Source organism: Rhodamnia argentea, chromosome 11, assembly GCF_020921035.1.
Source record: "Rhodamnia argentea isolate NSW1041297 chromosome 11, ASM2092103v1, whole genome shotgun sequence".
NCBI lineage: Eukaryota > Viridiplantae > Streptophyta > Magnoliopsida > Myrtales > Myrtaceae > Rhodamnia > Rhodamnia argentea.
The window spans coordinates 17,045,644-17,059,598 of record NC_063160.1 but is presented as its reverse complement, the minus strand read 5'-3'; the positions used below and the strand labels follow the sequence as shown (position 1 = coordinate 17,059,598).

Genomic DNA, 13,955 nt, shown 5'->3' with positions numbered 1-13,955 from the left:
CTTTCTTTGAGGGAAACCGCACCTTCACATCGTCATCAGCCAACATGATTTTCCCTTACCTTGACAATGAAAGTTCGAATGGTCCAACTACAATACAGGCGTCAGCGCAACCAGGTTTTAGATTTACTTGTCCTCCTTTAACCTTTGTTGAAGCTGTGAGTACGGAGGATGTAATTTTCCAAATAGATTGCATAAATCTGCATGAAAATGGTCCAAACTTCACTCTCGATCTATCCTACGTCAAGACAGGCGTCGTCTTCTCCACAGAAGCAGAGCTTTCAAACCAGAAGGGTTTGTTCTCGTCTCTACAGGAGGTCCTGTTCCAATCATATGCTTGTTCAGTTACTTGCCTAGACCTAAGAAATCATCTGCCGAATCCACGGGTCTGAGGCCAATAAGATCGTAGCTGTTTTAGTCGAATGAGCAAAATCCAAAGCAAAGACTACAGAGCGATGGTGTTTAAAATGGTAAATTTATGCACTTGCGTAGGAAGTTCGTGAACACAATGGTTCACCCCACTTGAAAATGCTTTGCTCTGTGCTAACTGTTCCGGTATTGACATTACATGTATATGTTTCAAGTCAAATTCCTGCTCTACTAGACCAACAGAAAACAAGCATAAGCATATGCCCTCCCCTTTTCACATCCGCTCCCTTCCAATCGACGAAAATTTGAGTACAAATTTAAGGGAGTGCACAGCAAAATAGCTCCCACCCCTTGGCTGACGATACATTGAAATCCGAGGATCAACACCATTGGTAGCGCATGGCTCACATAAAACCTCTGAAGCTCCCGAGTCTGTTTAGCTTGCTACTCTAATGCAAGTTGATTTCACAGCCCCTACTTGATTGTCCAACATATAAAGAGGAGAGAGCTTAAATCACAGACTTGCAGTAATATCCGTGACAGTAACTTCATGCACCAGATCTTCATGAACTAGGCTTTGAGGTCATCAGACATGGCAGAAGGTATACAATGGGTCGTTAGTATATCTGAAGTTGCAACCTTGGCAGTTTTGGTCTTTAGCACAACTACCTGTAAACAGACGATCAAGAGGAAGATAAGTAGTAATTTCTTGAAGACACGGGAGAGATGAGGTGAGAAAGAGAATTGTACCTGCTGATATTCTAGGTCAAAACGTAAATATTCATCCTCACAGGTCTCCACCATGTTGGCCAAACTCTTCAGATTCTTTACAGGCTTGCCATTGAAAGCAAGGACCTAAATCCACATAACAACCTCATAAGTCACTGTGAGACATTTGAAAGCACCAAAAACAATATGTCCAACCAATTTGTACCAAACCATCCACAACCTGAGTATTGACAATGTCTTCATATCCAATATTTATGTCTGCAACAAGGACCTATCACAAAAAAAGATAATGTGAAATAGGGAATGAAAGCAAGTGCATCATCAATACGACAAGTTGCTCAATATAGCCAGTTATCAGAGTAGGGCTGGAGGGGGGAAAGAACCTGAGATACAACAACAAGCTGTTCATCTACGGATTCTGCCATGGAATGAAGAAGCTTGTCCAACAGTTTGACTGGAGCATCAAATTCATAGTCCTTCCCATACTGGAGCAATTAATAAAATAACACACGAACAATGAAGTTAACTCAACCAACGATGGACTCTACTACTAAAGCACATAAGCACCATGAACTTTTTGTCGCTACTAATTCATAAAATCCACAATGATGTATATCTTAGTTAGCTGGGCATGTTCCATGTTGTGCTCAGTGCTCAAATTCAACCATTACATCTCCACTAAGTATTGAATGGCATGCAAAGAAACAGACGTGTTAAGGTAGAAAAACCTAATCCAGTGAAGCCTGAGCAGATAGTCCATTATACCAAACCTAAGAATAACCAATGTCCTATGTTTAAATACTCTATGCCGGGGAGGCAGCCAGTACTGAAGCCCTCATACTTGATTGACAGAACCCTATAGCAAAAAGATTGGCCCAGGTGAGCAACAAAATGGCTACCCAAGAATTTACTCAGACTGGCATATAGAACCTAATGGATTATTTTTTAACATCATCCACACGAAATCAGGAAATCACTATCACAGAACAACTATGACAACATTTGTATCCCGAAACTGGTATCAAATAAAGATCCATTCAGGTATACAGTGGGAAACCAAAGGCCCCAAGTAGGGGTTAGCTCTCTGGATCCTAATGGCATTTTCATGATGAGTCAAGATTGCCAAACTCTACAAGCTAGGGAGGGGTCTGTATACCAAAAGCAAGGTTGGGTCTCGACAATCTATTTTCATAATCTTTTCCAGTTGGAATCACCTCTACCCCACTGGTAGGATGATCTATCTATTTCTTAGTAAAATATGGCTCGGCATGTTCCTTGTTCGATAGAGAATTGGTAGTTGAACCTGAGGGTTAAGTCCTCAAACAATGGCCATGAAGAACTTTCCTCATTTGAGAATAAATTGGATTGCTTTCATCTACGGCAATTGAACAAGATATAACGCTTTCCTATTATAACAGGTTCAAAAGGATCTCGCGGTTTATCTCACTATTATATGCATCTGTGAGTAGCAGCTTTATGTTGAAATGAGTGCTCTACAAACCAATACCAGCTAGTAGAGAGCTAATCCACTAAACTATCTACTGCCATTGATAAACAAAATAGGTATCTGTAAAGAACACAATACATGCAAGACCAGGCAAACAGGCAAATGCAACGACAATTAGATTGAAGATAAATCATAAATATCTCCAAATGAGTGTGGAAGCAGAATACCAAAATCACTAAATCAGATAGATAAAGAGTAACTGCCACTGAAACCATCAATCATACACAGACCCACACAGCCTGCCAGCCACATATGCATTGCACACAAGCAGCACGCCCATACACAGTGTATCTTGTGGGGGGAGAGAGAGAGAGAGAGAGAGAGAGAAAATATTCACCTCTGAACGGAGATATGGAACAGATACAGCGGAAAAAACAAATCCAGCGATTATGTAATAAGAGGGTGGTTTCCCACTAATATGTGCAGGGATGAGCCGTTTGTGAGTGGCAAGTTTTATGTCAAATTCAAGAGTCTTCGACTTTCGGAGAACTTTCACATGAGCTTTATCCCCAGTGTATTTTTGGGAAACCAGATAACTGAAACCTATGCGCTCTCCATGCCTGAATGGAACTGAGGAGGATCCAAAGAGATGTCAATATACAGCATCAAGGAATAAAGATTTAATGAAAAAGCACAATTATAAATAGTAAAGACATCTTTAAATCTTAAACCAAGTTGGCATGCAGAGAGTAATTAGAGTAATCGACTACCATAATTATGGTCATCTTCTTGTTGAATTGCACAAAGGCATGCATTCTAGCCAGTACATCTGGTGATTGCAAACTTAATTCTTCATTTTACAAGTGTCACTGACAGAGTCAGGTGGATCAATTCTGGAAGAAATCAGAGTTGGAGAGGTTTACAATGCCCCCAGATACCTGCTATAGGTAAATCAAAATCCAAAGCAGGAATGCTCAAATTACCAGAGGAGTCCTGCCAACATCCTGCTAGGCATATGCCCGAGATTTCACATGAGATATTCATGCAGATTCCAACGGCATTGGAATTTTTTTCATCGAATAGGTCTAGTAAGTCCTTTGGTTTCTCAAAGTTTAGGAATACACTAACAATAGCAACAACAATCAGCATTCTGCTCTACAAATGCCGACAGAGAAACAGAAGCAGCTTGCTAAAGTAAGAGAGTAAGAGCAGAGGCTGTATTTACCTGTCCCATCATTAGCAATATTAATCCCATCAAAGCTGAGGATAACATCAGATGGCCTAAGGACATGTGATTCTGGAGCTGTAGGCTCAATTCTCCTAATTCGGACGCCTTTCTTATCCAGTTTCATTCCCATGGCCATGCGTAGATCAGGATTTTCCATCTTCTGCCACTCAACTCCAAGAATGGGGAACCCTGACATGAAATGATCAACCATGAAATAAGACATCACGACAAGATCATTTCGAGGGCCACAATAATCAAGTGCATCCATGCATTTTAACAATTCCACAGAAAAACCACAGAATGTATAGCTGGAAAAGTGTTTTTTCCCCTAAAGAGAAACAGAAAAGAGATGTTAAAAGGATAAATGAACAAATTTCTTTCACGATCGTTTACAAAAAATCCAGCTAATGGCACGACCAGCTTAGAAGTAAAGTACATTCAAAGATAGAAGCACCTGTGTACAACCCATTCTTCTCATAATCATGAATGAAGTGCATGATGACTGGTGTTGGAATAATATAACCGATATTCTCTACATCTTCGTGTTTAAGCGACTGAAATGCAATACCCACACATTTTCCCTTGTCATTAAATGCAGGGCCACCAGAATTTCCTGAATTTATAGCTGCATCTATCTGCAGGAGAATTCCCACACAAACATGAGAATCCCAGCCATCGCAAGCGAAAAAACAGTTATGACTGTATCAAATAACCTGCACTCCCAGGAGCTCAGTTGACCCATGGGCATAGGAGAGCATCTCCATACGTGACACGACACCACTTGTCACGGATATTGTATCTCCACCAATAGGATAACCCACCACAGTGACAGCATCTTGAAGTGCAGGTAGGTCTCCGAACTCCACAGGCGCAAATCCTTCCCAGAACTCATCATTGTTGACTGTGAGCAATGCTGAAACAATAGCAAGATACAAAGGTGCTTTTAACTCAATGATCTGAAAAGAAAATAGCTTACCAATTTCTAACAAGTAATCACCTTTACTAAAGGGCAGTCAAATTGCAAAGAAATATTTTCTGGTGATCAGATAAAAGAAAAACAGCAAATATGTTCTCATTTAGGCTCTATTTGTTTTGCAAAAAATGAATGATTTGACAAAAATTTTCCTAAAACGATTGCTTGTATCGCTTAGAAAAATGAATCAACGAATATATCATCTACGAAAACATTTAGACATAAGGCTCCGTTTGTTTCGCAGAAAATGAGTGATTGGAAAACATTTTCTAGAAAGTGATCGCCTATATGGCTTGTAAAAATGAATGAACGAAACATATTTTCATCGTCTACGCAAACGTTTAGACACAAACTGTTGCCGGTAATGAAAATATTTTTCATGGACTAATTATTTCAAGCGATACACGGAATCATTTTCAGGAAAATATTCTCCAAATTACCTATTCTCCGCAAAATAAACAGAGCCTAAGTTGTTACTGATAACGAAAACATTTTCCATTTACTAGTTATTTCAAGCAATACAAAATATATTTTTGAAGAAAATACTTTCCAAATCGTCCATTTTCCTCGAAACAAACAGAGCCGTAGCTAAACCTCCTAATTCAAAGCATTTAAATCTGAAAATATGTGCACACTGTTCCTCATTAGATATCAAAGATTCACACATGATATCCACAGGAACCTCTCGCTCCTATCATCTCCTCAATTCCAGTTCCTCAACGGTCTTACCAAAATCATACCAACTACATCGGCAATGGAGATAAAAGCTACAAGCACACGAGCATGGCCACACAAAAGCCCTCTCCATCACATCCCATTAACGAATTTACACGCGCCACACTACCGTAAATATAAAACACTCAATCACCTCAAACCTCATGGGACAATCCCATATCACTTACCGATGTCACACTCGGTCCCAATAGCGAGAACAGTAGCCAGATACTTCGTATCAGAGCCACGCTTCTTCACCTTCACCTGAGTGTGGTGCTCCACGGAATGCGCATTGGTCAGCACTCTCCTACCTCCGATAATGAATCCGCTGCTGCTGCTGCTGTACTGCCTCTTACGCTGCCACGGGAGCGAGAAATTCGGCTCCGTATGCACGCAAAACACCTTCACAACCGCGTCCATCGCAGGGACAACCCTCGCAACGTTCTCCCACTTCGGCATCGGCATGGGCGACGGCTCCGTCCCCTCGAGCTCCAAACCCCTGTCTTCACCACCGCCACCGACCACGACCGCCAAAGAGCAGTCACCGTTCTGCTCGGCGAAGCGAGAGCTCCAGTGCTCAGGCGATCGGTGCTCCGTCTTCCTCCGGGGCCGACCCCTGCCGCGGCGGGTCGAGGGAGGGTCGGCGTTCATCGTCTTCTCCGACGCGGACGCCGAGGCGCTGTCGTTTGAATTCGCCGTCGCGGCGACGGGAACGGCGGCGGCGTTGGGATGCTGGTGGTCGGTGGTTTCTGCGGATTCATTGGGCGGAGGCTTGGACGGACGGCCGCGTTTCCGCTTGTTGTCGACCATCTTCCGACGATGGAAGGATTCGGCGGTGAGGTATGATAACTGAGACGGCGACGAAATGGGGTTTAAGGGTTTATGGTCGGAGCAATCTCGGCAAATCGCTACCGATTGATGATGGCGAGCGACGACGTTGATGGCTTGGAAATGGGAAAAGAGGCGGTTCAAAGGTAAGGACGACGGATGTAAGGGGCTTGGGCTACATGGGCCGAATATTTGGGCCGACTCTTGAGGCCGAGTGAATTGTTTCATTGCATTTCACGCAATACGATTAGACCTCGAATTAATTCGGCTCGGCTCGGCTCGGCTCGACTCGCCTCTGACATTCAAGGCTCGAAACCGTAACTCTAACGAGTTATAAGGAAAAATTTCAAATACAGCATGAAATGTCATCATTTTTTCAAGAGTTAATACCATGGAAAACCCTAAACTGGTACATTTGTGACAAATTTACCCCAAATTATTTTTTTGACCACAAAAAATCCCAAACTGGTACACACCGGACAAATTTATCCTAAACCAGTACACATGTGACAAATTTACCCTCCGTTAATTTTCATTAAATTTAACTGTCAAATTGCTGATTTAGTGACACGTGATAGTTGATGGGTATACCAATATGAGGTTTTGACCCTCTGTTTGTCACATGTTTATCAATTTGAGATTTTTCATGATATTAAATCAATTTAACGGGGGGGTAAATTTGTCACATATATACCAATTTGGGGTATTTAGTGGTCAAAAGAATTAATTTAAGGTAAATTTGTCACAAATATACCAGTTTAGGGTTTTTGGTGGTCAAAAAAATAATTTGGGGTAAATTTGTCACAAATGTACCGGTTTAGGGTTTTTCGTGGTCAAAAAAACAGTTTGGGGTAAATTTGTCACAAGTGTACCAGTTTAGGGTTTTTCATGGTATTAACCCTTTTTTCAAATAAGAACATGAATTTAACCTTATTTTCAATAGAGCTTGAAATGCCTTCGTTGTTTCAAAAGAAATGCCTTACTAAGGGCATTTTAAATTTTTTCCTCTTTTTTTTTTATGTTTTTCTTTCTTTTTACTTTTTTTTTTTATTTCCCTTCCTTCTTCTTCTTGCCTATGGTCGGTCTGAGGAGATAGCCAACCACGAGCGAGAAGGCAGCGGAAAAAATAAACAAAAGAGAGAAAAAACAATTAAATGACAAAAATGCTCTTAGTGAGACCATGCAGGCACTTATTTGAGAAAATGAAAGCACTTCATAACCTTATTTGGAGTTTTCCCAAGTTATCATAGTAAGCCCGGGCTCGACTTGACCAAAACATCCGGGGCTTGATGCTCAACTCAAGCTCGACTCGAGTCGACACTATTAATCAATAAACTTTACTAAAGTTGAGTAATTTAAGGTTTGAGCTCTCAATTGAGTGCTCGAACTCGAAAAGAATCAAGCTGAGTTCAAGTCATTTGCAAGCTGAACGAACAATACTTTATAGTCACATTAAGCAACCGCATAAGAAAATGAAAACCGGCTAATGGAATTAGACCTTCGCATTCTAATAAGAATATTCTCCCCCCACAACACCCCCCCAAAAAAAAAAAAAACAGTTGCCCCAAAATACTTCTTACCCAATCAGATAAAAAAAAAAAACATTACAAATTTTCAAACATCGACGGCTCTTGTGACATGCATAATGAACGTTTTGAAAAATCAAATATCTCCTCGTTAGTAACTCTTACGTCGATTTCATCTTTCATGCACCAGCAAATCAATTCCCACATCTCGTCGTCTATAAACAACAACCCCGACAAAAAGAAAAAAAAAACACATACGAAAACATATGTATTTGTCCTTTAATGTACAAGCTTATTACTTGATGACCGGGGGCCCCAAAGCCCATGCAAAGAATCGATTACATTGTAACTATATTAATAATGGTATAAAAACCATGAACAAGTATTAATTTATCTTTAATTTTGCTCTATAAATGATATTTATATATGTTGGCTCAGAGCAGCCATCAGGAAGTCGCTCCAGACATCAATAGGGCCCGGCAAGCACCAATGCACGCAGTCGTTGTAGCCTCTCATCCACTTGTTCCCCCAGTGCTCGCCGGGATGGCCGTCCGGCCTCATCAGCATCGCCCTCGTCACGTCCAACGCCGCAAACCGCCTCCCTCTCCTCCTTCCCCTCCCGACCCGCTCGGCCCTCGCCATCTCCTCCATCTGCATGTTCCTGAACCCCCACTCGGAGCTCCCCAGATCGATCTCGCCCTCCCCGTACGGGCTCGTCCGGGCGCACCCCCCGCCCGTGTCCCACGTCCCGTTCTCAAAGTGCGCCGGCGAGAATGTCCTCAGCAGCGTCGTCGTCGTCCCCTTGCACTCCTCGCATTCATTGATGTGGCCAAGCGCCGCGCGGAGTGACATGCGCAGCGCGTGCTCGGGGCCGTAGGAGGTCACGTTGGGCTCCTCGCAGTAGACGCAGCCCACGAGGCGGCCCCGCTGGTAGAGGCGGATCTTCCTGAAGAACCAGTGCCCCGCGGAGACCACGGCGATGTCCACGGTGGGGATCTCGCGCGCCCACGCGCCGTCCACCTCGTCGAGGTGCAGGGAGAAAGTCCCCGTAGACGAGCCGTTGATCACTTCCTCTTCGCCCCGCACCAGGAACTGTGACCAGAGGATCTTGAGCGTGAAGTCGTGTCCCCGGAAGTGCCACGTCCGGAACCGATCTTCCGAGTCCTTGAAGACGTCGACCGGCGTTTCCTCCTGCAGAAAAAAAAGTTCGAATAATCTCCAGAGAACGCAAGCAGCAGCAAGTAGCCGTTGACTTAGCCATGTGCAGCGGCTTAGGTACAAAAAAAAAAAGGTGGGCCACTGCTAATGGGCGTCATACAATAACAATTCAATTCCTCGGACTCCTCGTATACAATGGCCCGAAAAGAACGAGTCAAGGCCCAAGAATCCTCGTCCCTCTCATCAAAATCACTATATAATCCAAACTTTGACCAAAAAAAAAAAAAATTATTCGTCTTCGTATTGTTGAGGTCGTTCTCTCCACCCCGAAATCATCGCTCAGTCAATTCGTCGAAGTCTTTAGGCACAGCTCACATGCATGTTGGTTGAAGATGGGTTGGGGGAATTTTCCAAATTTTCGGTAGAAATTCTTTGTTAGTGTCGTGCTTTCTCTAAGATGACAATGACACCTTCCTATATCTCTTGAGAAATCTTCAAAAAAAAAAAAAAAGTTCCCATTCTGACTATTTTTTGGACCGCCCGTTTGGCATCTACTTGTTAATCTTGCTAGCAAAATCTTTGTGAACTTTCTTTCCCCCCACGGTGGAAGTTGATGCACATACAATCGACCGCCGGATATGAGGGGATTCCCATGTCTAACATATGTGACGATCGAAGCAAATGACAGCGACATGGACGGTTGGAAAATTCCCTAATCATGAATCCTGTCACCGAATTTAAACACGAGACCAGATGGCAAATCACTTGTTCACACCAATGTTTACTCATGAATACGAAGGATACTGATCGTTCTTTTAAAGGCATGTATGGTAATTATTTTGACTTTTTGATTCTATTTTTCAAAAAAAAAAAAAAATTCATGTTTAATAACCTAACTGATTCTAATTTTGATTATATTTTCAGAAACAATTTTGAAGCAAAAAAAGAACAAAAAAAAAGTTAATTTTGAAAAAAAAAATCACTTTTGAGAATTACAAAACAGAATGAAGTCCAACATCTTTTGCTTTTTCCTCAACCTAAAACAAAACAAGGTCACATTTTCAAATAAAGATATACAAGATAATAAAATTAAAATTAAAATTAAAATAAAAAATTCGAAACAAATTGGAAAAATTCCAAAAAAATCAAAAATTTCAGAAAATCCTTAAAAATAGAAAAAGCTTAGACTATGCTAGATTGACCCCACAATAAATAGCAAAAATAACTCGTGATGATTCTTGATATTTTCTTTAATATTTCAATATGCACTATTTTATATAAGAGAATCCATATAAATTAATCTTCGATTAATTTGAAATGTAAGAATAAAATTTCATAGAGTAACTAAGATAATTATTTGACTTAAATGACAAAAATTGAGAAGAACAATTGCTCTCGAAAATAAAAATTATATATAGTTGTCAAATGCATTTCTATTATAGAAACAAAAATTTTATGTAGTTACTAAACATGTTCTAATTCTCCAAAATTCATTTAGGAAATAAAATCAGAAAAAAATCATTTTAATCATAATTACTTTTTCAGACAAAAGGTGGTCCTACATATCCCAAAAATAATAAAATGATAGCTTTCTCGTTGATAAAAATCCTGCGTTTCGCTCCCCTCTCTCTCTCTCTCTCTAGCTTTACTAATTAGATTCATTAATTACCAGAGAAGCAATGGAATCAAAATGGGTTCACGCAAAGGTCATGCACGGAGAATTCAATGAATCCCTCCCTTTTTGGGTGCAATAGCGATTGGCGAAGGGCTCTTCATCTTCAACAATTCTTCACAGACACCCAATGGCGGATCTTGAATTGGCCGTGCAACACCACAAGACCAGGGCGCAAGTGCGATTTACATGCATTTCCACTCATTACTTCGTACCCACAAAAGCAGAAAATTCTTTCGAAGAAAAGAAAGGGACAAAGAAATCTGCAATGCGGGAACAATTGAACAGCGTGCTTGATTGAACTGACCTGCGACAAGAGACAGAGCAGCGACTCCATGTGGTTCCTGGCGACGGAGTCGCCGACGAAGGCTAGGGTCTTCCCTCGCACCATACCCAGGAAGGCCCGAGGATCGAACCTCGGGAGCTCGCACCCGTCGGGCTTCCACCTCCAATTCAGAAAGTCCGTGTCTTTCCTCCCATGCCTGAAGCAGTTCTTGGAGTCCGGAATGGTCGGGCAGCTCGAATTCGTGTACGAAGAAGACCGTCTAAAATCTGGAACCCAGTGCCCTCTGTACAAGTCACAATCTGGAAACACAATCGACACACGGCATGAGCATGGACACGAACAGTCACAGACAAGGAAAGAAAAAATCGTTTCTTTTTGTCCCCTGTTGGGCTCATTCATTACCCTGTTGAGGCCTGATGAAGGAGGAGGTGTTTCGCTGGAGGTCGGGCTTGATCATCGGAGGGGAGGGGGAGAAGAGCATGAAGAGGGTGAAGATGGTGGCGAGGAGGAGAGCGAAGACGAGGAGGGGATTGAGCGCAGTAGTCGCAGCAGCAGAGCCGCCACCATAATTGTGGCATCTGATGTCCTTTTTGTGGGCTCTGTCTTGGACAGGACATGGAGGTTTCATGCTTCTTTCTAGGAGCGCAGAGAGACAGAGAGAGAGACAGGGTCGTGGGAAGATGTTTGATCTTACGAGAGCTTGACGAGAAAAGAAAAAAACAAATTCCTTTGCAGAAAAGTAAATAAATTGATAAATAAAAAGAAAGAGTCGAAAACGGAAGGTTTTATTAGCTGTGCACAGTCTAATTACTTGCCTAATTAATTAAGGTTGGAGGCAGAAATCAGAACCGGCGAGCGGAAAAGAAATTCTGGAATCTACCATACATGAGGGCCATAACAATAGCTCCTCGTACTAAATATTGTCTTGGTTCTCAAGTTTGATATAAGCCTTTAAATTGGTATGGTGCTACTCAAGAGTAGGACTGACTAATAAGTACAAATACTAACATTTAAATTTCATGGCCTTTGTAATGTTATGCCAACTTTTCTCTCGAACCTTTTTCAAAGCTCTTGACTGGAAAACAAAAAAGAAATACAAACACAAATTGATGGCCCTACAAGGAAAAACAACACAAATAAACACTAATTTTTTTTTATTTAATATGCAATATCGTTTCTAAATACTTGGTCCCTAAACTTTTATCAGATAATGAACATGTACGAAAAATTTTAGAAATTACATCGGCTAAATTAAAATTTTAAAGACGATATTGCGCTTTGGTCCAAAATTTCAAAGGGACCGGTTCACATCAATGGAAAAGGTCAAGAACGAACGATCATTGCCGGTTGAATCAAAATTTCGTAATCATTTATGCTGTGATCCTAAGTTCGACGGTTCAGATGGAATTCGGCGACGCGCGCATTAAAACGTGAGGGAGGGGGTCAAAGACGTGGGAACCAGAAAGTGGCACTTTCTATGGAAAAGGGGTGCAAGTGCAACGCGCACCGCAGGATGAGGTTGTGGGGGGGCCCACTTGGCAAAGAGAAAGGTGGAGAGATCCCTTCAGGCGAGATTGACTTTGACTCCCATGTGATGCGAGAGGGAGTCTGGGCTGGGGAGGGCCTTTACTCTCGCCCCCTCGTTTCCCGGCGTAATCTGTTCGGCGTTCACCTCCTCCTGGCTTTGAAAAAAACCTTGTATAAATCCTAACTTTCGTCGTCTTCTCAACCTTTTATTTTTTTAATTTTTTTAAATTCTTTTTTTTTCCTTTGATTTTGAGTGGGGCCCATTATGGCTCTCTTCTCATATAACCCCACCCCCAAAGAGACGCCAAAATAGTAACCTTTGTGCAAAGTTACATCTTGTGCACATTCGATATGATATGTCTTGTTGATGCACCAATGAGCGATCGATCACTTTGGATCAATGGTGGCATCGCTTTGCCCCCCTCGCCCCCCCCTGCTTTTGCTTTCCAATAAAAGGCTTTTCACTGTTCAGGAAAAATGAATCGCCCAAAAAGCATCGAATTCGCAGCGAGATACGGCGAGCGAGTCGGTAAAAAAATCTAATGAGGTGGGCATTAATGGAGTCGCGCTAAGAATATTGTCCAGCATCGGTACTTGCGTATGTATGTTTCCAATAAGTAAACCTAACTGTAGAAATGGGATTTCATGCAATTGGAAGTTTGAAGCATTGTAGCGCCTGGCGCTTAACGTTCATCGCAAGAGCAGCCCCTCGATGCGCGTCGGCCTTCCCCACCAACCGAACAACCCCTTGGAAATTTTACAAGTGCTAATTCCCATTGTGTGAAAGTCTAGTCCGACTCTTCACCGCTCATGACCGACAAGAAGGGAAAAAAAGGGCTCGATGGAGCTGCGATAGGAGACTTTTGAGGGCCGCGTGGGGGCAAAAGCAAAGTCAAATATTCAAATGAGATCAATCGCGTTCTTCGGAGGGATTTAAAGCGTGGTGGAATCACTATTTACAAATCGTTCTTGAAACGAAATCGAAAGAGCGGATCTTCGCTCGAGCGATTGATCATGTGAAGTGCCAATCAAGCGCACCGATGAGCATTCGGTATGTGTGGAACGAGTGGCTACCGTCGAGTGCATTTGTCCCGAATTATTGGGTCTTCAAGTGCTGTTATTATAATGAATTTGAAAAATTACCGAAAGCAGTAAATGATGCCGATAACGATAAGGCTGCGTCTGGTCGTTCGGATTTCTAATCGGGATAAGACCGAATGGGATATGATAATATGTCCAGAAACTTTGTCATATCACATTTAATGTTTGATGAACTATGGATTTAAAGTCAAATAAACACATACAATGCGCGGTTAAAATCGACTCTATTTTACTGAAACATCAATACACTTTATTTAATAACGAGTTTTGATGAGTGAACTATTCTCGAGCAAAAGTTTTTCGAGCACAACATTGACAGAGCAAAACCCGTGGAATTGGAGGTTTTGATTTTGAGTCGAATCTTTTGAAAATGACCTGCTGGCCTTACTCATTGTCTTGT

General features: G+C 42.0%; 2 protein-coding genes across 3 annotated transcripts; both read right to left on the bottom strand.

The window, feature by feature from the left end:
* Window positions 1-456: 456 nt before the first annotated feature.
* On the bottom strand, window positions 457-6,409 carry LOC115757467 (protease Do-like 9). Of its 2 annotated transcripts, none has more exons than XM_048272133.1 (9): window positions 5,646-6,409; window positions 4,484-4,683; window positions 4,225-4,405; window positions 3,768-3,959; window positions 2,940-3,172; window positions 1,479-1,580; window positions 1,313-1,366; window positions 1,117-1,221; window positions 457-1,035 (listed from the first exon to the last, which is right to left on the bottom strand). In XM_048272133.1, exons 1-9 carry the CDS (start codon window positions 6,265-6,267, stop codon window positions 937-939), a joined length of 1,788 nt encoding a protein of 595 aa, XP_048128090.1. In that variant the 5' UTR covers window positions 6,268-6,409; the 3' UTR covers window positions 457-936. The 2 variants fall into 2 exon arrangements, with proteins under 2 accessions (XP_048128090.1, XP_030553559.1); XM_030697699.2 differs by having other exon boundaries at window positions 1,316-1,366; window positions 5,646-6,408.
* Window positions 6,410-8,136: 1,727 nt separating this feature from the next.
* Window positions 8,137-11,636, bottom strand: LOC115757511 (xyloglucan O-acetyltransferase 4). Its single transcript, XM_030697773.2, has 3 exons — window positions 11,330-11,636; window positions 10,949-11,226; window positions 8,137-9,002 (listed from the first exon to the last, which is right to left on the bottom strand). The coding sequence occupies exons 1-3, from the start codon at window positions 11,553-11,555 to the stop codon at window positions 8,232-8,234; spliced, it is 1,275 nt and encodes a 424-aa protein (XP_030553633.2). The 5' UTR covers window positions 11,556-11,636; the 3' UTR covers window positions 8,137-8,231.
* Between the last annotated feature and the right edge of the window lie 2,319 nt (window positions 11,637-13,955).